The sequence below is a fragment of the Numenius arquata genome, chromosome 12 (genome assembly GCF_964106895.1).
Source record: "Numenius arquata chromosome 12, bNumArq3.hap1.1, whole genome shotgun sequence".
In the NCBI taxonomy this organism is placed as follows: domain Eukaryota; kingdom Metazoa; phylum Chordata; class Aves; order Charadriiformes; family Scolopacidae; genus Numenius; species Numenius arquata.
In genome coordinates, this window is record NC_133587.1 from 23,294,162 (window position 1) to 23,321,663 (window position 27,502).

At 35.8% G+C, this 27,502-nt stretch overlaps 1 protein-coding gene across 2 annotated transcripts; it reads left to right on the top strand.

Moving 5' to 3' along the window:
* Positions 1-1,218: 1,218 nt before the first annotated feature.
* On the top strand, positions 1,219-26,179 carry STAM (signal transducing adaptor molecule). Of its 2 annotated transcripts, XM_074157059.1 has the most exons (13): positions 1,219-1,295; positions 7,425-7,500; positions 7,589-7,684; positions 8,260-8,406; positions 8,683-8,773; positions 10,634-10,826; positions 11,159-11,253; positions 12,537-12,625; positions 14,365-14,452; positions 17,076-17,130; positions 17,457-17,610; positions 19,808-19,983; positions 21,137-26,179. In XM_074157059.1, the coding sequence occupies exons 1-13, from the start codon at positions 1,228-1,230 to the stop codon at positions 21,384-21,386; spliced, it is 1,578 nt and encodes a 525-aa protein (XP_074013160.1). In that variant the 5' UTR covers positions 1,219-1,227; the 3' UTR covers positions 21,387-26,179. The 2 variants fall into 2 exon arrangements, with proteins under 2 accessions (XP_074013160.1, XP_074013161.1); XM_074157060.1 differs by lacking the exon at positions 7,589-7,684.
* The last annotated feature ends 1,323 nt before the right edge of the window (positions 26,180-27,502 follow it).

The following is a 27,502-nucleotide window of genomic DNA, read 5'->3' on the forward strand; positions in this document are numbered from 1 at the left end:
CAAGCCATCAACTAGGAATAATTCCTAGTAATTTTTGGAGATTAGATGTTTTGCTTTGTCTTTCTCTTCTCTGCAGTCTTGCAAGTGCTAATATGGATAACAAATCTTTCCTGGCAGATAAGGTTTTATAGGAAATCTTTGCTTACTTCCATAAAACTACGTAGTCTGAGACATTCCCTGAGGGATGGTGCTCATTGCTGAAGCATATTTTGTGTTTTGCAGATTAAGAAGTGAATATTAGATGAAGTGGGGATAAGAAAACAGTTTGTGTACAATTCTGCACCAATTCTCCTTTTATTTAGTGAATAATGGAAAGTGCTTCTGCATTCCCTTATTCTCTCCAGCTCTCATCTGATCTATCAGTGTTTAGAGTCTTCCATTCAGCTGCAGTGTAAGGCTCAGTTTCCTTTAACACTTTTATTTATTGTTGTTCTCTGTGTGCCTAAGTTTTTCTGGGGGAGAAATAGGGAGGGAGTCTCTATTTTTTATTTATTTTTTTTTTCCTTTAAGTGGAATCTGTTTCTTTTCCACCAACTCTCTCTATTTCTTCACTCTAGAGCTGGGACTCTTCTTATCCTATTCAAAAGATTTGGAAGAAAGAATCCCAATGGACTTCTACCTGATTAGCTTTGGTTTAGCAGTCTTTATAGCTGAAAAGAGACAGTGGAATATATCATCCAAAGCAGAGATGAGAATGGGGTGATAAAAGTTTAGTGATTATTAATGAATTGTTGAATCCTCCTATTGAATTGTAATACATAGAAAGGAAATGCGAGACACAGCATTTTAGTGTCTGAGGAAGCAGTAAATGCAGTTGTATCTGACTCTGCAAATGGTGAATTAATGCTTTGGGTATTCATATTCTATTAAACTTTATAGTTCCAAATTGAAAAAAAAAAAAAAAAGAATCGGTTGGTAGCTTTGCTACTTTTGTCATATTCTGGGTATATTTTTATTATGTGGGAAAACAACCCCCAAATACATATTTGCGTATGAGTTAAAATTCATGGCCACAAGTGAACATTTGAAAATTAAAAAGTATTAGGTATAACAGTGTTAATATATGAATTTATTAAATATAGAGATTTGTCATGCATTTAGCAACATACAAAGAGGTAATATTGCAACATATTTGTTGACAATTTTGTTAAATTATTTAATCTTTTTTTTTGAGATTTGTATTTTGATTTACTTATACTTTATTCATCAGAGAAAGCAACCAGTGAGATGAACACTGCAGAGGACTGGGGCCTCATCTTAGACATCTGTGATAAAGTTGGACAGTCACGCACAGGGTAAGTGACTTTAGAAATTTCCTTCCCAAACTTTTAAAATTTTGTTCCTTCAGTCTCATACTCAGATGAGAGGAATGGAATTTTTGTTACCTTGCATAGACTTTTGCAATAGCTCAATTTGACTTGAATTTCCAACTAAAAGGAAAATGTATGGATTTTCTGCTCAAATATTTTGCAGTTCTTCCTTTGGAGATACAAGCTGATCTGTTAAAATTAGGACTTGTGTACAGCAGCTTTTCACCAATGTAACGGAATAAATAAACTGACCTGTTCTAGCAGTGTCACTGTAAACCCAGGAGACTTCATCAGGGATTTTTCTTACACAATTATAATCTAGGTTGGAAGTGACCTCCAGAGGTCATCTTCTAGTCCAACCCTCCAGCTCGAAACAGGTCTAATTAGATCAGGTTGCTCAAGCCTGTGTTGAGTCTTGAATGCCTCCAAGGTCGGAGTTTCCCCAACCTCTATGGGCAACATTTTCAGTCTTTAACTACCCTCACGGTAAGTAAGTAAATAAATAAATAATCTTGCAATCTGATTACAATTTCCCCTTTTCCAACTTGACTGTTGCATCTGGTCCTATGACTATGCAGCTGTAAGAAGAGATTCTGGCTCCATCTTCTATGTATTCTCTGATTAATTAGTTGTAGAAAGCAGTAAGGTCCCCTTTTAGTCCATTCTTCTCAAAACTGAAAGCATCTCTTCAACTCTCTTTGTATGTGACTCTCCTCTGACTGTCCTGGCAGCCCTCCCTCGGACTTACTGCAGTGCATCAATATCCTCCTTGCGGTGGGGAGCCCCAGACCGGCCATAGGACTCCAGATCCAATCTTACAAGTGCAGAGATCCCTGAGGGACCCCACTAGTTACTGCCCACTAGTTGGAATTCGCACCACTGGCAACAACTCTTTGAGCTTAGGAGGCCAGCCAGTTTTCCACCCAACTTGTTATCCTTTTATCCAGCCCATATTTCACCAGTTGGGTGATAAGGAGACTATGAGCTTCAACTGTAATTCGAAACTTTGCTAAAAAAGGTATAAAGCATTTGCTGCCCTTCTCTTGTCCTCACCACAAGAGTCTTTATCACAGAAAGCAATGAGGTTCTGTTTCTTCCTCTTGTTTTGAGAAGCTATTCTGTGACATCAGGGCTTTGATAAATGTACATTTTGAAAATGTGATGTTAAATTACTCACATCTTAAAATGCTAATGCTTTGATTATTAATCCTTTACTGAGCTCTCTCATAGAATTTACGCATGCACTCGTTTTTTTGGACATGAAAAGTTGAAGTATAATTTGAGTTATCAAATAAAAAAATACAGTTTTAAGACACTATTTCAGTGTATCTGGAGTGGTTTTGTTCAGCATAGTATTAGACCGGAAATATTTTAAGTACATCTTCTCCAAACATTTCCCGTAACAGTTCAGGTAAGGAATAGCCTCAGAAAGAGAGTTTTGCCATTGCTGCTGTTCAGTGAAAGTCTTCTCGGAGAACAACTTGGGTTGCCTTGTAACAGTGCGGGAAACTGTAGGAAAAGCCAGACAGCAAAACCCTACCTGGGACTTTTGTTCCAAAGGACAGGTTTGCAAATAATCTTATTCCTTGGGATTAGAGATGGTCTCTATAGGAGTACTTATAAATAGCATGGCATATTGAGACTTCTGTGCTGTTGCTGTTAAGATAACACCTGGCAAGTTGTTAATAATGTTTCATATTAGTCTGCGTATGTAAAACTGCATTTCTGCTGTTTGTGCATTTTGATGCTGAACCTGTAACAATAACTGTATTATTGAAGGCTTCAGTATTCTATTTAATCACTGGAAGCATTTTCACAGGCAAGATTGATTCTCACAGCAATTTAGCCTGAACAGTGCTCAAATGTATGTAGCCGCAAGAGACTGCTGCTTGGGAGTACAGACAAAGCTAGAGAACTTCTGGTGATGTGCAGCAAGATTTCTTTGGGACAGCTGGAATTTCTGTTACGATTTGTGGGTTTTGTTTGGTTTTGGTGGGTTTTTTTGTGTGTTTGTGTTTTTCTTTTTTTCTTTTTTTTTTTTTTTTTTTTTTTTAAATAGTGGTTTCATCCTGGCTGTGACTTTAACCTTTGTAATATTTACTTTGCTTCTAATAGACTGTCAGCAGAGTCATCGCTTATATTCAGATTCTGTTAAAACTTGCTCATAGTGGATTTTCTTTGTTTTGATGAATTATGTCATGCCGTAGGAAGGTAAAGCAAGACAAAGTTCCCCATTAAGAAGTTTATACGAGATATGGTACGCTGTTTGAAATTCTCCTGCAGTTTAAATTCCTGGGGCAAGGATGCTAGTCTTCTTAACTGGGATCTGCTTTAATCTTTTAACCAATTCTGGTCCAATACAAGCTGTCTGATCCTGTTCTTGGCAGAAGTTTAGATTATAAAAATCTCTGGTTTTGGGGTTTTCTTTGTACCAGTCTGTAAGCTTCATGGCATGCCTGCAGCATTTTAGATGTAGACCATCTTACACATGAAGCCACAGTAGACTGGAAGGACTGTTCTTCATTAAGTGGCACTTTTTGTCCCACAGTGGTACAGGGCACATTGTCTCATTTAGGTCTGCCAACAACTTGTTTGCATCCAGAGTAATTGTTGGAAACCTGTTATGCTACAAAGATGCTACATTTTCTCTTAAGATAAATTAGTTAAAGTTCAGAGAATCACTACTGTTCATTTTTACATTGCAATACTTTTGTTGTAGAGAATCGCCAATAGCTAAAAATTTTATTTCCACCCTTAATCCAACCAACTAAAGCAAGTTTTAGCAAATTAGAATTCTACTGAATCTCTCTATTTTCTCTATTTTTTGTGAATTTAAAAATCTAGTTGATTAGAGTTGATGCCAAAATTTTCATACACTAGAAAGACAGTAAATTCAGTAATATTTTTAATAATATGCCTTTTTTACAATAGCATATATAAAGTATTGCCCTATGTAGTGTGGCATTAACCTGATAATTTCTGCATATTTTGCATATCAGGTTCTTAAGATGATCTAAAATTTGTTGAACTATGAGACAATCAAGACATTTTTTAAGTCTCTGGATTTGTTTTAGGAACTCGTATAGCTCAGCAGTTGTGTGTTACGTTGTTTGCATCCCATTTTGGGGGAATATTGGCAGCTCAGTGAGCAAGCTGCCTTTTCAACATGGAAACATGATTAAAACAAAAGTTTTACCATTAGAGGCAATCTTATTTTCTGGTTTTATACAGCATTTTTGAGAACTGATATTTGACCGGCATGTTAAATTTTCTGATTACAGAAAAGGTACAGATTTTTGCATAGTGTTGGTTTTCTGCAATTAAAATGCTTACGCAACTATATCTGTAGCTTATCAGCTCTGAGTAAAATAACATTATAAAATTTTAATGATTCATTAAGCAGAATAAAAGGGAAAATTAAAGGCCACATATGGTATCTTTTAGCATGAAGCACTCCTCCTTCTTCAATTAGTTCAGTGCTAGCCAGTTCCTGAGTCTAATTCTGTTTGTATTTGGCTTTGAGGTGATTTTACCTTTTGTGTCACCTTAATGAGACATATCAGTCTTTGTTTGAAACTATCACAACTTCAGTTTTTCTCCAGAAAAGTTACTTAATAAAAATGATGGCTGAAAAAAAATGAAGTCAGTGACTGGGAGAATACACCAGTGGTTGAGAAAATACAAACGTTCGTTGCAGCACTCTCTGTTGGGTTGGGTATTGAAAAACTGTAATTGAGAAATGTTTTGTCTATATTGCTGCTTGCCTAACTTTGTCCTGATTCCTTATGGATTAATCACTGCCTCAGTGAGTCAGTATTCTGGTTAGCTGATTCTTCTTTGATTGTTTTTGTGCCTGTTCATACAAGAGAGAACAGTAAAATTGCTTACTTGACAGTCTTCCAAACTACCTTCTTTTTTTTTTTTCCCTCAAGTTACCCAATCTCAGTAGCATCTTACATAGTCATTGCAGTGTATGTCTAACAGGCTGACTAGGAAGCTCTTTGACTAGCTTGTTTCTAAAGGAACAAGGAAGAAAATGGGGTCACCTATGTATTCTTGAGCCCCACAGGCAGTTGTCTTAGACTGTAAATGAACGATAAATTCCTGAAAACATATGAAATGTTTTGTACAGAGTAGCATTTTAGATTCCAGTTGCTATTAATTTTGTCCTTGTTAAATCAAATATAATCAAATACATTATTTTTTCCTCTCTAGAACTAAAACTGAAATTTATGATGAATGTTTTCTCGTTATATTCATATACAATACCATAGCTTCTATTGTATCTTGCCCTATTTTCCCCCTACTGATTTGTTATTTCCACTTACCATACTGCTTCTGAAATTGTGATTTGTAGAATCATTGGAGCAGAGTGAAGCAGAAGCCCAATACTTTTATAAATGCCTAATAAATTCTGTTCCTGTGGGGTGTGTGCCTTCCCTCTGATTTCTGCATAGCGCTTCTCCGTTCTGTTAAGAGTAGCAGTTCTTTGTCTGTATGACTAAACACTGGTAAGCCTTTTTTTCGGTGGAGATGTAATCAAAAGAATTTTTTTTTTTTAAACATTTAGGCCTGTTAAACATTAACACTCAAATTCATGAACAACTAGATTTAATATTTTTAAGGTGTTTTTATTAATTACTGAGGGGTTTCTTGTTTTGGGTTTTTGTTTCACTTTTTCAAAATTGTACTTGACACATGTGGAAGATCATTTGGCTTTGAGGCTTTCTTGTTATTAGTTTTTAATAAGACTTTGGATTCCTTAATAAAAAAAATCTTAGGCTACTGTTCCTGTTCCTAAACTGCTAAGCTCTTAATCCTGCACCCTACCTTTATAAATACTGGCTTAACAATTAATGGACATGTACTTTTTTGTGCTTGCTCTCATATCACATTGGTAGTCTTACTCATAAATTAATGATTAAAAAAATCAGTTATTTCTGAAAATTTTAGCATGTATTCTTTCTCAAAGTGAACTTAGGAGAAGTCTTGGATAATCAACAGATAAAGACAGTGCTTGCCTTATAGCTTTCATTTGTAATAATTGGTTATATGAAGGTATAGGTATACACTGAGTGATATGTAGTCTTGCTGTATGACAGCATTTTCTATAAATAGTACTACTAAATATGAGGTGGGCATTTCTGTAAAATGTAGACACTGCCAAATACAGTATAGCCAAGCAGTGGTGTAAGGTACCTAAGTTTCATGTTAGTTCTTGGATATCGGTTCAATAGAAAAATAATTTTGCTTACCAAAAAAAAAAAATTACTATGAATACTCCAGAAAATTTCTCAGTTTAAATTTACCTTCTCTTTTCCTCTTTCCCTACTTACCCTCTTTCAGGGTTATCTTTTCAGGGCTGTTCAAAAATCATGCTGATTATAAAAAAAGATAATTCCTACCCCAGCCTCGCTCAGCTTTCCACCAAAATAACAGAAATTCACACAGATTTTAATATGCTAAACTGTGTCTGAAACTCCCATTCAAATTCTTTCTTAAATTTCTTTTTCACTTTATTTCTAACCACAACATAGGTAAGACTTGATTTCTGTATCTAATTGTTTTGAAACTTCGATTAGGTAAGACTTGATTTCTGTATCTAATTGTTTTGAAACTTCGATGTCGAATGCCTTAACAGGTTTTTTTTAGCACTTGTTGGTTCATTGCATATCTTTGGAAAAGTTATTCTGTAGATTAAAAGAGACTCTGAGGAACATGGTGGTGGTAATTAAAAAAAAAAGGTAGCAAAAGGGTGTTAGTAACCAGTATGGAAGAAAATGTTCTTTCCTCTATATGTGAAATACAGAGGAGTAGGTGCATGGACAACAGAGAATTTCAGTTCTCTAATTGTAAGGGATTTTATGCATTTATGGAGTATTTACAGTAATTTTCTCTAACTACAAAAGGTAACGTAACTTACTGAGAGGTTTTGATGACTAAGGAAGTGAGCAATCCTATAGATAGAAATGGCTACAACTGTTAACTGTGAATTTTTTTTTACTAAATAATTAACTGATGATGTTTGGGAGAGCTTGCTGTCTGTTAGTGTTGTCATGCATTGTCATGTATTCATTCCATTACATTTTTTCAAATCTGTCTTGTGTTTTTTAGGCCTAAGGACTGTCTCCGTTCTATTATGAAGAGAGTGAACCATAAAGATCCCCATGTTGCTATGCAAGCATTAACAGTAGGTTCTTTTTAATGTAGTGCTTTTCCTTCCTGAAAAGTTATATTGCAAAAAAATCCTCTCTGAGTTCTAATCTTTCTTTCTTTAGCTTCTAGGAGCATGTGTATCAAACTGTGGTAAAATCTTTCATTTAGAAGTCTGTTCAAGAGATTTTGCCAGTGAAGTAAGCAATGTGTTGAATAAGGTAATGTGTTTCATTGATTTATACAATTCGTAGAAAAGCACAATCAGATACAGGATTGGGGTAATCTGAAAGTGGAATGGAATCTGCTTTTGGAAGACTGGAAATTTGGTGGTGAGGGAAAGGGTACAAGATTACTGGGAAGACTGTGGCTGTGAGAGAACTTTGTGAATGCCACTTCACACTACAGTTACTTCTACCGTTACTTATGTATTCTGTTAGGGGGAGGTGGGGTGTGGTGTGTTAATTTATAAATATACAAATTCATTTTTACATTAAAGAACAGCAATGAAACACTAAATACAGATGTGGTGAAATGGAGATTATACAGAGCTTTTGTGTAACCTTATTTTACTTTATTTAGGGCCTAGGACGTATTGTACTAGTACAAACACAATGCTGCTGAACTATTCTCCCTTTCTCATAAAGATATCCCTTAGTGATACATTTAGTATCCCTTAGTGACTTCAAAATAAAATGCTATATAGTTTGTATTGACAGTAACATGAAATTATTTGAAATTAAGGAATTAAGAACAGATTCCTACATTATTTAACTCGTTTCTACTGTTCTTGCAGGGTCATCCAAAAGTTTGTGAAAAGCTGAAAGCCCTTATGGTGGAATGGACTGATGAATTCAAGAATGACCCACAGCTTAGTTTAATATCTGCTATGATAAAAAATCTTAAGGAGCAAGGAGTTACCTTCCCAGCTATTGGTTCACAGGTATATTAAATTTTGTGGTTGTTCTTAAAGGGTATCACAACTTCCTTTTATCCTCAGTTCTGTATTTTACAGTTTGTAGTCTTGTATTCTATAATGTGTTTAGCAAAGAAAATGAAATCCCTGTTGTCTTAATAAAACATTCCTTTGAATGACGGGTGAAATGCTCTGATTTGCTTTAGGTTTTTATATTGCAGATGAATACAAATCAAAATGGTGAACTTAACGCACTGTGAGTTTTTTGTTGAATTCATTTTTACATCCTTCGCTTTTGGCTAGGCTGCTGAACAGGCAAAAGCAAGTCCAGCTCTAGTTGCCAAAGATCCTGGTACAGTAGCCAACAAAAAGGAAGAGGAGGATTTAGCTAAAGGTGAGTGCATTTACTTGCTGACCTGATGAATATATTGGTAAATATCAAATAAAGCAGGAAAAAATGTTTTGCTTCCTTCCTCTATGTGACTAGTATATTTATGGGTTGTGGTTATGATTTCTATTCCTTTCTTTTTGTACCCTTTCTGGAGGGTTAAAGCTATTCTATGGATAAAAAATATGAAAAATTACTGATTTATACTTTTTTTTTTTCCTTGCCAAACTGAAACAACACAGTAAAAAATCTGCAAAATCTCATGTTAAGGACATGCTCCACTAGGGAAATGTTTGATAGAAGTTCTGCACTTGGATTTTCCCTCCTTCTGGGGCAAGGGAAGCACAATCATTTGCAATTTAAACAGTTGATGGAAGGATAAAATAAGAATTACAGTATAAGTTGTATGCAAAATATTTTGGGCATATTACTTTAAACTTTTATTCCTTTGAATACTGCTTCTGTAGTATACTTTAAGGCTTTGATTGCCGTAAGCATAAGGGGCTGTTAAATGTCTCACTGCAGTCCCAGTAAACAAACTAGGATGGTTTCTTTAGATTTACTGTTATACTAAGGTATATTAAAAGTCATTTAATGATCCTATAACAGACATGTGTGAAGAGTTATTCTTAGAGTGGTCTTTATGATCTAGAGACTGTTTTTTCAGGTCGACTTCAGCAATGTAAAGACCTCAAATGTTAGCTGTTGTATGTAGCGTGGCTTTGGTCTTAAAGTTTTAACACTATATGAGTGAAGTTCTTGCGCTAGTAGTTGGTGGATGTTTGCAGTTTCTCATCTTTGATAGAATTTTTTTTTTTTGTTTTTTGCTATTATCTAATGTAACATTGATTTATTTAAATTACCATTAGCCTATCTGTATATGTTACTAATTGTTTCTTTAACAGTTGATCCGCCAAAGTGTCAACTCAAGGGATTTCGAGGGATTTGTGTCTCAAAGGTTCAGATTCTGCCTGGGTTTCCTAATGTTTGTTCTCTTGGTTTTTGTGTCCCACTCTATCCCTTCTTAAAAATGATTGGGTTTTTTTCATAAACTTGTGAAAGGAGGAGTTTAATATGAATGAAACCTTTCTGCTCAGTCAAGTTTAATTGTAAATGACCATGAAGTGTAAAATTATTGCAGGATTGATAGGGAGAGAACAGGAATAGATGGAATTTTGCTTGTCTAAGCAAAAATCTTTTTCTTAATTGGAGGCACTTAATTACTGTGAGGGTGACTGAGCACTGGCACAGGTTGCCCAGAGAGGTTGTGGAGTTTCCATCCTTGGAGATACTCAAAAGCTGTCTGGATGTAGTCCTCGGTGGCCAGCTCTAGATGGCCCTGCTTGAGCAGGGGGTTGAACAAGATGATCTCCAGAGGTGTCTTCCAACTGCAACCAATCTGTGCGATTCTCTGATTTTGTGAATTCAGGCTAAAGACTCCTAATCTAACAGAGAAACAATATGTACCGGAGCATCTGTATCTTTTTAATGTTCCAAGCGATTTGAAAAAGTTGAACATCATGTACATGCTAGTAAGAATATATATACTTTACATCAGTTCAAGATAATAACAATAATAATAAAAAAAATTGATCACTTCACTGAATTATCCTTAAGTTTGTGCTTAAATGCAGTTTATTCATCCTGTCCATGTTGAAAGCCTCAGTAAATAACTATAGGCAGAATTGTGCTCTCTAGTTGTAAAACATCTTTTTGTTTTTTACCATTATTTATAAGTGAAAGGCAGAAATTTATTATCATGCAACAGGAATGGAATTATAATAAAAGTTTCCACAGAGTTAAATTTTCATATCATTCAACTCATTTTTATAGGGAATTTTCATGTGACTAACTCTTCTTTTGTAGCTATTGAACTGTCACTAAAAGAACAAAGGCAACAGCAAACAACACTTTCCAGTTTGTATCCAAGCACCTCAGGCCTTTTAACAAATCACAAACATGAGGGCCGAAAGGTTCGTGCAATCTATGATTTTGAGGCTGCTGAAGACAACGAATTAACTTTTAAAGCTGGAGAACTTATAACTATCCTTGATGACAGGTAATTTATATAGAATGCCTACTAGAAGTACATTAGACTGCAAAAGTAAATCGAGAACAATTCTATCTTCTATGTAGAAGCATACATTGGAATACAATTGCAATAAAATATATTTACATATTAAATACTTTTTTTTGTTATCTCCTAGATATTTTACATATGAATGTAATTGCATAAAGATTCTTGTATAAAGATTTCTGTGTATATACAAATTGTATTTATGTACAAGTAATAAAAATGCCTTGTACAGTGCAATTTTTAGGAAAATTCCTTGTGAGTCTGGGGTTTTTTAACGTATGGGGGTTTTAATTATTTTTTTTTTTTATTTTTAGTGATCCCAATTGGTGGAAAGGTGAAACTCATCAGGGTATAGGATTGTTTCCATCTAATTTTGTAACAGCTGATCTTTCTGCTGAGCCAGAAATGAGTAAGTAACACTACATTTATGTCTATATGTTAAGCCTTGCCATGGCCCGAGGGATATTTCTGTAGTGATGTACTTTCCCTATTTCCTTTCCCTTATGATAGAATTCAGTTGCAAGTTGATGTGATGCTTAAAGTAAAACTGGGGAGCCCTTGCTGTGCTCTCACAAATGACAGTCATATCTTTATGTGTCAGACCAAGGTTGCCCAAGCTGGCATCTGCTAAAAAATACGATGTTGTCTACTGCTGACTTTGTCAGCAGCTTTCTTGAGACTCATTTAACAACTCGTTGACACCAAGATAAATGTAGGCAACAGTAGGTTTTTTCCAAGTTGCCTTTTTGCCTGGTTGCAATGGTACATTTCTAATCAAGGGAAAACTGAAGGCCCCAGGCAAGATGGGAGTCAGAGACAGATTACCACTGTTCAGACAATGCAAGAAACCTACACACTGTAGGTATGTATGTGTGCATAATGGAAGGAATTTTTTTTCTGCATACTGGTTATTTTCTTGTATCTATTTATATCAGTCTAACCTATCTAAATATTTATTAAAATTATTACATATTAGACAAGGTTTAAAGGTGCTAGAACTGATTTCTGTAAATCTGATGGGTTTGCAAGATGAATCTGCTGTGATCCCAATATGAGTGTGCCAAAGAAACGAGCAGGTCACCAGAATTACATGCTGTAGGAGTCATTTGTTCTATGATAAAACTAACTGATAAGAGTAGTATGATAAGAGTAGTATTTGGCAGCTTTTTTGTTGTGGCCTCCTCTCCAGAGGAGTGAGCTGCTTTTGCAGGTATTATTTGATGGAGAAGAAATAGTAATATCTGAGAACTCTCAATTCTGTACTTTGCTCTGGAGAAAAGAAGGCTCCAGTTTGTCATAGATGATTTTACCAGTTTTCTCTTAAACCTGACTCATTAGCCTTATTTCTTCCAATCAAACTCTCTCAGTCTGTTTTTCTGACGACATATTAATAAGTATGTTACATGCAGGGAGACTATGATAAAAACGTTTACTTGCTAAAACATGTTTCTGTTGACCTCGTGTGAACTGATGTGTTTTTTTATGCAATTTACAGATTTGTTTATGAAAATTGTTTAAGTCTGTGGAGATGTTTTTGGCCTTCAACAGTCAATAAAATACTAATTTTTTAAATTTTCACAGTAGATGTTTTAAATGTTAAGATTTTAGGCAACATGCTAGCTATATAACATTTATGTCATTGTTTTGTTTATTTTTATTTTATAAAATAAAATCTGTCTTTTTATCTTACAGTGAAAGCTGAGAAAAAAACAGTGCAGTTCAGTGATGAAGTTCAAGTAGAGACAATAGAACCTGAGCCTGAACCAGTTTATATTGATGAAGTAAGTGTGATGCAAGTACTGATTTTTCAACTGCTGGTACATTTAAATATGTGATGCTTAATCTTTTCATCCTTCACCTCAAAAATGATTTGAAATGTCAGGAGAACATAATCAAAAGAGAACAGAAAGTTGATTTAATTAAATAAAATAAATATCTGCAGTATTCTAATTTGTTAATGTGTCTTGAAGTCCTTAGGAACTTCTGAAACTGAATTTGGATACTGCATTCCTTTTAGGGCCCTACTCCAGGATTGTACAGGTGTTCACCTCCAAACTAGAAGCTTGGTTGGAGTGAGCATTTGCTTTCAAGTTTTACTTTAAGTAGTTCAGGATACCTCAGAGATAATCCATCTCGAATGCTGTCTTAGATTTATTTCCAGCATAACCACCACTGTCTTCCCCCAGTCTGAAGGATCTTTTTCCTTCTCTGAGATCTGTGAGCTTTCTGTGGTCCTATAAGTAATATTTAGTGAGATTTGCACAGTCTCTCCACAGTGATTCTGCAAGGTTCCCAGGAACTCTCAGCCCAGGATGTTTTTCCCTGCCTTTTTTCAGTCTTTTTTGTTTGTTTGTTTGTTTGTTTTTTCTTTCTCTTTTTTTTTTTTTTTCTTTCTCTCCCAGGGAGCTTAGAACTGTTCTCTTCAGAATTTTTCACTTTCGTGACCTTCCATTTCTTTCTTAACTAGGGGTCTGTCATTGTCTTTTGAAATGAAAAATCATTTATTGCCCTCCTAAAGTCCTATTTAACTCCTGCCTGAAATACTCTTCCTTCCAAGAGATATGTTAGTTTGTAATCCGCCGAAATAGCTTATCTCAGGCCTGCCTTGAGGTGCCTTCCAGCTTTTATCTTCTGTTATTCCACGTTAATTTATGTTTTAGTGTCTTCTTTTGTCTTTAAAATGATCGTAGTATAATTTTTAAGGAAATAGTTCATTTGGCCTCTTCCTGCTTTCCTGGGGTTAAGGAGAAAAAAATACGGTTTTAGTTTCCCCTTTGTTACAACTTACATAACTTTGGCCTGTTAAAGGCTATTTATTTGATAGCACTCAGCTAAAAAGTGATTTTTTAATCATTTACATGTAATGTTTGGTTAAGCACCAAGACATACTTTTAAAAGAGCCTATTAATTTTCCACTCTTTTGTATTTTTATAAATGGGTTGCACTTAAACTGGTTAATCAAGGATGTCTTATTCTGAAATCAACAATGTAAACCCTCCAAACATCATCTTAAAAACAATCATATATTTTAGTAATGACACTGCTCATGTGCTGATAGGCCTCATACACTGTTGCATAAACTGCAGGACAGTTTTTCTGTGAATTTAGTTTTAAGTCCCCATTTCTTTTTAAAGTACTCTCTCAATGTAGTCTGTCAAAACATTTGCACTATCCCACTAGGTGGTAGTATTGCATATGTAATAACTAGAATGGAAAAATAGAAACTCCTCGGAATATACTGTTTAGAAGAACTTCTAGGAATAAAGGGGTATTCTGCACATTCCACTTGTTACTACAAATTGTTTTTATCATTTGGCTTATCCTTGTTCAAGCATCTTCATGCCTGAAGTAACATAGTAGTAAAATAGTATGATTTGTGTTTTCTTAAAGTTAGTCTAGGTGATTTTCAAGTTCCAAGAGATCCAAATGGCTGTTATAAATAGCTACTTTAATTTACTGTCCTGAAGGTGGTAATTCTCCCTCCCCCACATATGTCCTAATTACACAATTTGTGTTCTAGGATAAAATGGATCAACTCTTGCAGATGTTACAAAGTGCGGATCCATCTGATGACCAGCCAGACCTCCCAGAATTGCTTCATCTTGAGGGTAAGAAAATCTCATGGGGTTTTTTGTTGTTTTCCTCTCTAATAATTACCTGTATCAAATCTAATTGAAATTAAGCTGAAACTCCTTCAGCTGTGATTCATGTGCACACCACAAGCAAGCCAGAGAAAAGTGCCTGAGCTGTCGTTATCTTCTCCCTTCCTGTTTCCCAAAGAGACTGAACTTGGAACAAGCCCACACCTCTCTCAAGGAAACTATATTCCATATTCTTTTCATTTTCAAGTCCCAAGAGAACTTAATTTATCTTATTCATCCATTTTTTCCCCTTCTACAGAGTAGCACAGCATGAATTGCAAAAGGAGCGTAAGGAAGATTCCATGAGAGGAAGCAGAAATACTATTGAGGCTTAGAATAGACCTGGGGTGTCCCACATGTTTTTCACTTGTGTGTATGTTTCTATAGGACTTTAATATTAGTGAATACCTTATAGAGTGCTACACATTAGAGTAATCCTTTAGACTCAAATTATTCAGGCTACCTCTTTAAAGAGGCATTATAGAGCATTCTACCTAGGTTGAGAGAGGCAGCAAAAATTTTGGAAGGGGACTTTGGAGAAGGAAGTAAAGAAACTTACCTGTTATGAGACAGAACATTGGCTTAAACTGGTGATTCAGATAGGATCAGACTTTGTTAACAAAGTGACAGATTCCAGATCTATCTAGAAGTTAATCAGGGAAAAAATGCATAAACTTGTAAGCTTTTGGATATCTCCCATCTTTCCACACCCATCTGGTTCATCATACCTGTAAAATGAATCCTGTTCTAGGAACTGCACATCAGAAACGTGTCTGCGTGTATTCTAGTTCCACTAAAGCTAAAGGGGGGAGTAAAAAGAAACATGAATGTTTTTATTCTTTCAAGTACCAAATATAGCTAGAGAGGCTATAGCTAAGTTGTCGAAGAAGTGGATTGTCTATATCTGGTCCAGGACAGAGGCAAAGAAATTAAAGGTATGCTTGTCAACCAGCCTCCAGATATGGCTTACATTAGGGTCTCCTTCCATAATGCATTGTGAGATCATTAGAACAATGATTTTATGAATTTTATATTAAACTGTGGGAGTGCTCCAAGAATCTGAAGGCTGTAGCGTAGTCAGATGATTGCTCCCCACGTACCTACAAACATGCTTGCTAAACTTATGGCTGTGTTTAGTTCTACAGTGCCATATTCAAGACGGTACTTACTCTACACTCAGGTAGGCCTTGGGTAGCTACTATTTTTGGCATAGTTTCTGGGCATTTTGTTATAGATGTCTGTTGGATCTTGGGTTCCTACCAGTGGTGACAGGTGCAGATCAACATTTGATAAAAAAACCGCTTCATTTTCTTCTGCCGTCCAGATGTCCAGTCACAAATGCCTTTAAATTGCAGAGCTCATCCTAACACTTTCAGGAGCCCAGGTTTGTGGTTGGCAGCAGTGCAGGCATCATGATCTAAGCAATTCTTGTCATGCCTTTTACCACACTTTGTGTTATACATAAAAATAGGCAGAACTTAAACCACGTTTTACATCTTTTACCAGCATTTCTTCCAACGTGTTACCAGTCCTAGGTTCAAAGAAGCAGATGGGGTGCCTTTCATACAACTCCTCTTTCACCTGGAGTTGCCTTCAAGGAACACATCAGTGGTTCCCTTTCACCCGTCATGGCCCAGAAGCTTTCAGGACCTTCTGCATCTTTAATTTGGGAAAAATGGGCGTGAAGACAGTGTTCCAGAGCTGCTTATAATGCATTTAGGTCATCTTTGATGCCTGAATCATTTTTTCTCGTTTCTCAGTTTGAATGTTGAGTGGCTCTTGGGATTAAACACATCTCTTGATACATTAACAGTTGATTGCTTGGATAAGTGGGCACATTTTGCATTCTGGTGTAGGGCTAGACTGTACTATCCCCTTTCAGCTTTCTTGCCTGTTTATTTTACATTTGACAAACTCAGTTTTTCTGCTAATTACCTGTGGTTTGGTTGGCAGTTACATGAACCCCATGTCCTTGTGTTGAAAGTTGGCGGGGGGGTGCATGTGCATTTTCGTTTATTTTACTGTTTTTCCATTCTCCTTCTTGTGTTGATTTTTGTCCATATTAGTGGTTTGAAAAAGTCCCCTTACCCCAATTAGGATTCCAGTGAGATAGCGCGGTTAGAGATATTCCAGTGTCCTATTAGTATCTTTGATGTGCAGATGATTTGAATCACTGCAACCTGTTTTCCCCTTCGTTGTTTCATAGTACTGTTAGTTGAGCACGTGGTCTAGGTTGCAGTGGCAAATTTTCTTCCTTGAAGAGATCACCTTTTGGATTTACCTGAACTTTTTGATGCAAAACATTTTCAGTTTTACACTCCCCGGATGTTAAATGTGTTTTGTTTTGCTGTACTTTGATTTTCTTTTTAAACTGTACCACTACTGAAAACTTCTGGATTTCATTCTTAAATTATGACACTGCCTCTGTTACTCTAATTTTTTTTGGTGTACAGATTATAGTAATGATTTTTAAAAAAATTTGAACTAGCATCTATGCATTTCTATCTGATAATTTTTAAAAAATTACTTTCTGACTTGTAGTATGGAAGCCTTTATTACTCTGATATATTTTAATGTCCTTCTATTCTAGCAATGTGCCACCAGATGGGACCCCTCATAGATGAAAAGTTGGAAGATATAGACAGGTAAAAATGTACATGTGTTTTGACTGATTACGATTAATTCTCAGACCACTGTTGTTACTTAATGATTTCTTAATAACTTCTGTGAATATTGGCAAAGTAAATAAGTCTATTTATTAGTAGCTTCTCATCTGGGAGGAGGTCTGAAGGGTTTTTTTCCTAGTCACATAATATTTTACGATATTACACTGATGTTATGGTACTTGTCAGGCATCACTTCACAGGCAATAAAAACGCTGCTTATCACACCTCATGGAAGTTTCCCTGTATGGTCTGTTCTTACTGAAGTTACCTAACTTGTAGAATAAGCTGTAAAATATATTTTCTAGGAAACATTCAGAACTTTCAGAGCTCAATGTTAAAGCAATGGAGGCTCTTTCTTTGTATAACAAACTGATGAATGAAGACCCAATGTATTCCATGTATGCAAAACTACAAAACCAACAGTATTATATGCAGTCATCTGGTGTTTCTGGCTCTCAGGTATGTATGTAACCTTTAATAGCCATTGATGTTATTAAGTACATACTGAGCTACGGTTGATTTCCTCTAAATTATTAGTGATAAACAGTTTTTCACATGAGCTAACTTTTTTACAAAACTTGCTCAAATACTTTTTTACAATGTACTTCTCTACATTAGTAAAGTAAATATATACTGATATATAAAGCGTGGTGAGGCATGTTGATTACAAGTAATAATTTATTTCCTATTTCTGCCCTGCTATCTCCCCTGCCCTTGCCCCCTGATTTGGAGACCTCTTTTTATGATCTTTGTTACCTTAATGCTGGATTAAAATAGTCTTGCTGTCTCAGAGAGAATCTCAGATGAAAGCACAGTGTTTTCTCTCAACACAGTGTGTAAAAATAATAAAAAAATGTTTGTTTTCAGCTGTAATCTTTGAATATTCTTCTTTTGCAGGTTCTAACACTTTTAGTTCATTTCTGTTCAATTATTTTTGATCATGGAAAAAGCCCATCCTGTATTTTTAAAAGGTCTTTTAAACATTTAGATGTTTAATCCCATATTCTACTGCACGCTTGCTGTATTCTTTTCCTGTTTATAGGAATATAGAATCATAGAATCATCCAGGTTGGAAGAGACCCTTGGGATCATCGAGTCCAACCATCTACCCTACTCTACAAAGTTCTTCCCTATATCATATCCCCCAACACCACATCTAAAGGACTCTTAAACACATCCAGGGATGGTGACTCAACCACCTCCCCGGGCAGCCTATTCCAATGCCCGACCACTCTTTCTGTGAAAAATTCTTTCCTAATGTTCAGTCTAAACGTACCCTGCTGGAGCTTGAAGCCATTCCCTCTTGTTCTGTCATTAATTACCTGTGCGAAGAGACCAGCACCAACCTCTCTACAGTGTCCTTTCAAGTAGTTGTAGAGAGTGATGAGGTCTCCCCTCAGCCTCCTCTTCCTCATACTAAACAGTCCCAGCTCCTTCAACCGCTCTTCATATGATTTGTCTTCCAGGCCCTTCACCAGCTTCGTTGCCCTCCGTTGAATGTTGAATATGTAACATTTCAAACAGTTTTTCCAATAATTTACTTGCACGCAGTATAATATCAACATTGAAGCAGATTTACCTGATTTAGTTCTTTTAGCTTCCTACAAATATGTACTTTCTTTCAGTGTCTTTTAAGAAGAGGATGTATGTTTTTGCAGGGTCATTAAGAGGAACATTGTTTTCCGTTCATATGTGATAAGCAATCATGCCATGAGCCCATCAAATAATTTTAATGTTTTATAAACAGGCATGTGTCTGGGGATTTTTAAAGGGAAAAACTGGATTTTGGGCTGAAGATGAGCCAGAATAAGTTCTGAAAAGTTAGGAGGTCTTATGCCTTTGCTGCCTTCTAAAATTCTTTTGGGATAATTGATAAGCCATCTATGAATACGTCATCTGAGATTCATGGATCTTAAGATAGCAGGGCTGTATATTGTAAACTTACATGAACTCAATTGTACGTGAGACATGATAATTTCTTCTAGTAATTCGTGTTAAGTCAAATAATTCATGACTGAACAAAAGTGTAGAGTTTAGAAAGTTAGTCTTGAGTTAGCATACAGTTGACACATATACTAGTAAGCTTTTCCTCTAGTTAATTGTAAAACATTATCTTATTTTCTCTTGAAATTTTCTTAAGACCACTTTTTCCTTTCTGCCCCACTCAAAGAATTTTACAATAGCAGTCTCAACAATTACATGAACTGATAGGTTAACCAATGACATGAAAATACTACTTTATTTGCTTTCCATTTTAATGATTCTACTTAGTGAAAGTTATTTGGGCATCAAAAAGTGTTCTGCTTTGGACTGCTGTTTATTACATGACTTACGTCCTTCAGATTTCCATTGAAAAGTAGAAGCTTTTAATTAGCATGAGGGATAGTCGTTAAAATTTGGAATACAAGTTTTCCAGTAAATTATTTAATCCTTTTGATACTGGAGCCCGAGTGTAGAAATGTAAATAGTCTCCTTTGAAAATCTGGTAATTCTTTCACACTGCAACACTTGATAGAAGATAATCAGTTACTTTCTAGTAAAACAACTGTAATAAAAGGTTTGTGAGACTGAGACTGTCTTTAAGTTCCAAAGTCAGATATTAAATACCAAATTTTCTTGTGTTTTATTTTTAATATTCCTTTCTTTAACTTCCTAGGTTTATCCGGGGCAAGCTCAAAGTAATGCATATTTGGTGGCAGGGAGTGCACAGATGGGCCATATTCAAGGCTACAATCTTCCTCCTGAACAACTCTCTTCTCTCAGCCAAGGCACAGTTACTCCATCTGCCAGCTCTGTGCTGCCTGGTCAGCCTGCACAGACGTCTTACACAAAGTAATTTCAAGTATTTTCCTATTCAAGTGTAAACCAAGTTAAACATAAAGGACTACAGATAATATTTAAAGGAGTTGGTTTTTTTTTCCCCACAGAAGTATAATTTTAAACACAACTGAAAGATACTTCAGTGCAATTATTTCCCGTGTGCTTTTTAGTGGTGTCATGTACTTGGTAAAAATTCCTGACAAACGTCAAACCTTTCTGTTGTTTCTATATTTTTTCTCCAGTTTTTAATTTTATATATAAGAAATGTATAATTTTAAATATATATATTTCTTTTATATAAAAGAAAAATTAGAGAAAATGTTATAGACATGACTGATAATTTTTTATTATTTTTTTTTAGATAACCTAATATACATTTAATGATGAAGATTATCTGCTGCTCTGGCTGGCTTTGCATAACTTCTGAGATAGTGTATATTGTATTGTACTTTTTTCAAGTATCTTATTGTGGAAGCATGGGGAGAATTCTGCTCATTTTGGAAATGAAGCCAATGGGCTGTGAACACTTACTGAAGCTTATACAGCTTCCCCATATAAAGGAGCTACAAGTGGCTTTCTATTTTCGGTAGATTCGCAAAGATGCTTAGCTTTGGCTAAGCTTCCCATATTGTGAAAAATATTTTAATTGACCTTAGGAAAAGTTTAATTTTTTTTCTTTTACTCTCTCTACACAGTAATTTTATTTTATAAAGTTGGGAGAGACATCCGTCTTGAGTTATTAAAGTATTTGTTAGTCTCTGTCCCCCAAAGTTACTTATTTGGGATGGTAAGACATATATTGATAAAACGAGTTTCTGCATACTTCACCTGACTTGTTCTGCTATTTAAAACAGTTACCTGGGTTTTGGGTTTTTTTCATGAGCGGAATGGAAGATAGATGGGATTCCATGTCGCACATTAAAATAAAACAACGTATAGATTCACAGTCTAGTTTTGAATCCATGGGAAGTGTGTTTAAATCTGAGGAACGTATTTAAGTTTTAATTGGAATATTCATTGGATATACTTTTAAATGTGCAAGGTGTCTGGAGTTAGGAGATTTTTGTGTGCATACATAGAACAGCTGGAGAAGCAATAAAGTGTTGCTGTTCTGTTGGGAAATTGTTTGTTAATTCAATTTTAATTTTTATTTTTTTTTTGTCAGTGCAATGGTTGGCTCTGTTGCTGGAAATACCTACTCTAACCAGGCTTCGGTGTACAGTCCACCACCTGCTACTGTTGATGTTGCTGCTTATCAGAATGCTGGAACTAATATGTCCCAGGTGCCAAACTATAACTTAGCATCTACACCTCTGCCACAGACATCAGGCAGTCAACAAGCACCTCCACAACAACCACAGCCTCCGCCACCTCAACAACCACAGCATAGTTACTCGCAGAAGGCTCTGCTATAGGATCCAGGACTTCTGATTCCTAATCTTCTTTAACTTCTGCTAAAGGCAGTTGGCAATTCTATGAGTTTCTTCCTTTAATCTATTAAACTTTGTTTATCCTCAGCTTAATAAGAATCTATCTTGGTGAACAAGTTCAATTTGCACTGACTTTTTAGGATTTTTTTTTTTTTAATTTTGCAGAGGAACGGATATATTTAGGACATTTAATTCCTTTTAAAATGCCTAAAAATTGGTACAAGATTATTTATGTCTGGTAAAATTGGCTAGTCTGTGAAAACAACTCTTGCAAACTGTCGTGGCATATATGTTATGTACATATAGTGTGTGATTGCAATAGTGGCCATTTCGTATAGCTATGGTGATCATGTGAATATATTTAACACAATGTTTAAAAATAATTTACTTTACTATTTTATTTTAATCATGAACTGACGGCCATGTTTCATAGTTTTGTCTAGTTTTATGACAGATGTGATGTCTTTTTCCAATGCAGGTAAAGCAGTAATTCTGCATATCATGGTTACACTTACAAACTAAGGTCTATATATGAATTTACAAACTTATCTGAGTCTAGGCTTCATTGCTTCTTGAATTGAACACAAGTGTATCATGACTATTAGATGGCTTATCTACCAAAGTAAACTAGTTAACTAGTGATTTGGGGGGATAACAGCAAATCATGATTCTGCTTCAGATAGAATTAATAACTTAAAACTACTATTCAGAGGCTGCTAAACATATCATGGGACCACGAAACAGATCAGAGTCTTGCATTTTATCATAAAAGCATGTAATTTATTTTTTCCAAGTTGTTTTTTACAGTGAGAACCAGAACTGTATTCTATGTGTGTTGGTAGAGATTACACCAAAGACAGAGGAATTGAGTTGAAGGAGAAATGATGGAGTTTTAAACTGGAACACACAACATGAATAACACTACTTTATCCAAGTCTTCTTAATTAGAACATGGAGAATTATGGACATTTAAATCACTTTGCTGAACAAACCTTCAGGGCTTTATTTTCTCTCTTGTGGCCTTGCTTAGCAATTTGTTCTGTTTACTGTTCTTACACAAACACTTCTGCCTTAAACATCTGTTTCAATTTCCATTTGTACCACTTGAGTTTATTAGCCCTTCTATAGCACGAATAGCTTATGAGGCATCTTATTTTCATTCGCTTTCAGGTTACTTTGAATTCTCTTCTGCAGCAACATCCATTACCCTTTTTTAAACTCTTGCATTTCTCAGTAACGCAGCCAGGTGGCTCTTTAAGGCACAGTATTTTCTTTCTACAGCTGAGATGCTGCAAAAGGAACATGGTGATGAAAGGCAGCATTTTAGATATGCCTCTCTATCAGAGTTTCTTATACAAAGACTGTTGTTACTTTGCATTTGTGTTCAATCTATTAATGCGTCCTGATTTCCTCTTATCATTTCCAGCAACTCTAATTCCAATTAGAGCAATACTAGATGGCTTCAACATCAGGTCTGTGTTTTCAGCCTTGTTAGTGCGTATGTCAGAAATTGTTTGCTTTTGTGTACTATATTTTAGCGTGATGCTTCTGGAATTAAATGTTGCAATTGTACATTATATTATAAGCTCAGCTCAGTTGTCGCATACACTCCCGCGTCTGTTCACGGTTACCTGACATGCCTTTGGTTCACTGTTTTAATAGACACTGGTAATTTTAATGCTTTCAGGTGACTACTTTGCATAACTTCTAACTGGGGTGGTTACAAAACATGCCCATAGCAGATGTGTTCCAGTTAGGGATGTTCTAGCCAGCTGGCTGTTTTGATACTAGTATTTTCATGTACTTTTTTTTTCTCCAGAATTCTTAAGCACCCTCAAAAACTGACATTACTTCAGTACCTGGTGTCATCACAAAAGTCTGTGGAATCTGAAAGAAAATACTAAAAAAAAATGAATCCAAGATATTGTCATAGATCATTTTTAATAGATTGAAGAGGTGATTTTCCTTAGAAAGGGCATGTAGTATCATTTAGATAGTGTTGTCTGTGTGCTTTAGGTACCTTCTTCCAAAATCAGAGAAACAATTTGTCTAGAAGTATATAATTTCTACACAAAAGTGAAAATAACTTTTTACTCCATAATTCCTAGGCCCTGAATCAAGGAGCTCGAAGCATCAAAATAATCCAGCTGACATTGACTTCGTATTCTCAGGTTTTCACATGTTGTGTCACATGTTCCCTAGTAAGGGCCTGTGGAACTTCTGTACAGAAATGACTCTGCAAAAAAACTTTTTGTTACTAATTTGTCTTTATTTTTAAAATTTTTGAAGTCTTCTTTCCTTAAAACACAGAAATGCTCGTTCCTGGTTTCTTGTTTGAACACTCAAAACTTACTCAGTTTTTCTGGCTTCCAACTTACGTATTTTGGGCATTTATCCATCTTTAAGAAAATTAAAATCAGCTTTCGTGTTCATCATGACCAAAAAACACTTTCTAAAATGCAGTGCCACTAAAAATTCAGTATAGTAAAAGTTTTGAAAAAAAGATGGACACTTTTTATTTTCTTTCTAATATTTTATTATTAGAGTCACTGGCCTAATGTATCTCCTGTAACACATTGTGAATTTTAGTTGACTTAGAATCAGTTTTCATTGTCCACAAGTGGTGCAGTAGATCACTAGATTTTTAGGTTCGGAGTCTTAGCATTTCTATTGCATCCTATGTTTTTCATTTTAGGTGCAATTTTAAGATTAAATTGAATTTGGAGCTGTGTTGCTTCGTGTGGATTTTTCTCATTTAGCAGAAAAGATTATTTCATCTTCTCACTTGGTTGTGTCCTTTATGCCAGATACTCAAAAGTGATGCCTCCTCCTGCCTTGCTAGATGCTGTCATTGCACTAATTTCTTCACTCATCCTCTCATATCCTCTCTAACGGATAATTCAGCAATTATATTTCAATTCACCTCCTCTCAGCTGGTTTGGTATCATGAACCTGGAGATGCCGTTGCTGGGGCTTCTCTGCTGTGTTTTATTCGGAGATTCCTCGTTTATGCGTTTTTTTGACCAAGTTCATGGATGTTCTGTCTTACTGTGGTATTGAACACTGAGTATGGGTGAGAGAGGGAGAAAGTGCAAGTACAGCTACTGTATGGAAAAGCTTGTTAGCAAATAAATAAGTGTCAGGAAGTTGATCTATTTGACAGTTAAGAAGCCCTGACAATGATATGTTATTCATGTTCCAATAGAAGACCTAATTTTTGAATGTCTTGTTTCTTTATGTGTAAATTGTCAATGAAAGGCTAAAATGTTTTCATAATATTTTGTATAAACCTTTGCTATTTAACCCTTTCATTAAGGAAGACAAAAATGTTAATTAACTCCAGAAGGGGTATTTTAGTGGCTTCTTTATCATGAACTGGAGCAAACTCTGGAAAGTGCCTTCTGTGCATTTCACTTCTATAAATGAAGCTTGTTTACCCATTGTATCATCTCAATTCATCTGGGCATAACAAAGGTGTCAAGATTCACTGTAAAGCATCCCAGGAAAAACACTGAGGCAGCGCGTTAAAATTTGCCATACTGATGTCATGGCAGTATGTTCCAGAGCCCGCAGTTGCAGAAACAACATATTTACCCACCTCTGTTTAGTAACTGGTACCCACATAGATGTGTATTTAATGTCACAGGCCAAAGTACATATAGCCAGCAGTAAAACAACAGTAAAAAGGAACAAAATATAAGAATTACTGCACGCTTCTCAATAGGTGTGGAGCAGCGTATTTCCCTTATGGTACAGTTACTATTCGTGAATTTTGAGAGGAGGAAAACTGAAATGAATTTGAGTAACCAGAACTTCAGAGAATTCTGCCAGATTGCAGATGCTTAGATGTAACAAAGGAGATAAATTTGCTTTTAATAGCATGTACGTATTTTGGTGATCAAATCTAGGCTGCTATTATAGTTCTCTGATTTCATCTAGATGGCAGGAACATCAGATTTACACTGGAGAACTGCTTAATACCTCATTCTCCAATTTTTTTAGTATTTTCTCTAATATCACCTTATTTTTCACTCATATTTCAAAGATGTCTGTGCAGTCTTTATATGTAAAAGGTCTTACCTTATTTCTTGTCTGCTGGGTTTCGCAGACAGAATGAGAAAAACCATCTCTAATTGCAGCAGCTGCAACGGCGCTTGGAATTAAATAACTGCAGCTTCCTTTGGAGAAGCCGCATGTATCTGTTTTGGAACAAGGGAGCATAATTTTTCCAGGTAAAAATTGGGAGGAGAATTTTTTTTAAAAGAAAAAAGGTAAAAAGTAGAAGTTACAAAAACCTCAATTGCCATAAACCCCCCCGTTGCTAAGAGCAGGCAGAATCATTTTTTACTCTGTTATTCAGTCGCGGTAAAGCTGACCCGCTCCACGCTACAGAGACTCCGTTTCATTTTCAGCTGCAACGAGGAATATTAACCTTCATGGGTTACACTATCCAACACCACAGGAAAACATGGGAAGGCCTTGCCGTTTGAACTTTTTGCTTCAAGATGTAAAAAACACTATTGTACGTTTCTGAAGCCTTGTTTCTTAAATTAGGGGTGTTGGTGTTTTAAAACCATTCCATTCGCTACTCTGTAAAATCGCGGATCTGAAGTTCGCTTTTCATGCTGCTGCCTTGGCAAAAAGGCGGTAGGATTATTTTTTCGTTCTTCTACCCTGCATGTGCTTCTGGAAATCCAAATAGTTTTTGTCTTTGTCATGGAAAAGAAGCGAAGCCTGCTGCGGTCTGCTTTGGTTTTAATAAAGTGTACACAGTAGCAAAGTGCATTTTTGGTTTTGTTTGGTTTGATGCTCCCTTCGATGTTGGCAGATGTATATATTTAGATATACCGCACTGTTGTACAAGAATTGTTTTAGTAAATAACACTATTTGTAAAAACTGTTAATCGTTTTTGGTATGAATGCAAAATATTAAAGTTGGAGTATTTAGTTCATTATGTTGCAAAGTCAATTTATAAATTTCATGGAAGAATGAGAAAAGGCCTCCCTTTGCTGGAAGGCGTTGGAGATGAACAGGCAAGGTCTGTTAGAAAGACTTAGCTCAGATTTTCTGATTTCAGGCGGGGTGGAGGGGGGGATTTTTCTTGGTGGATATTTTTGGATTATGCTTAAAGATTATTTTTCCTTTTGAAGTCTTTGATCTGTCAACTTCCTTCAGCTAAAATTCAAGTAATGCATTATATATCCCATTTCAAGTGTGCTGCATGTCCTCTTATTTTTGTAAGAAAGCGTGAATATTTTAAAGGGGTGTTAAACAAAATAACTATATCTGTACAGTCTAATGTATATATTTGCTTACAGATCAATAAGCAAATACCACTAGCAGCTTGACAGTTAATTTACAGTGTTATTTGACAGTTAATTCCATTTCTGATGGTAGTAATGCAAAGTAGTGTTAAGACTTGGTGGTTTGATCTCTGTGAAATGAGTTGAAGGTCAGGCTAAAGTTCGTCAATCTACATCACTGCTGAAAGTACTGTCACAGTTGAAACACTAGTCCTGACAGATGTATGCTGTGTTCTTAAAACAATGTTAAACTTCATAGGTTTCTTGCTTAAACCAGTGTAAGTGTCAGAGATCACCATGGGACTTCGGGACCAGCGAGTTTGTCAGTTTGGTCTGTTCTTAGAGTCTCTTCCTAAAAATGTGAGCTGAACACCGTAGGATAAGTCATTCTGTGGACTGTGGGTTAACTCCGTACGATCATTTCTGTGTTTCAAGAGAATATAGATTCAGTTGACAGAATTAAAAGTCCTACAGATTGCGTAGAAGTGAAATTTGAGGGGAGACCTCATTGCCCTCTACAACTCCCTCAAAGGAGGATCTAGCCAGGGGGGGTCGGTCTCTTCTCCTAAGTCACGGGTGATGGGACAAGAGGAAATGGCCTCAAGTTGCACCAGGGGAGGTTCAGATTGGATGTTAGGAAAAATTTTCACACGGAAAGGGTTATTAAGCCTTGGAATGGGCTGCCCAGGGAAGTGGTTGAGGCACCATCCCTGGAGGTATTTAAAAGCCGGGTTGACATAGAGCTTAGAGACATGGGTTAGTGATGGGTTTTATCAGAGTTAGGTTGATGGTTGGAC

Coding starts and splice junctions, on each gene's coding strand:
- STAM (XM_074157059.1), top strand. CDS start 1,228: ATGAACACTGCAGAGGACTGGGGCCTCATCTTAGACATCTGTGATAAA. Junction 1,296..7,424: donor GTTGGACAGTCACGCACAGG/GTAAGTGACTTT, acceptor TGTGTTTTTTAG/GCCTAAGGACTGTCTCCGTT. Junction 8,774..10,633: donor AGAGGAGGATTTAGCTAAAG/GTGAGTGCATTT, acceptor CTTCTTTTGTAG/CTATTGAACTGTCACTAAAA.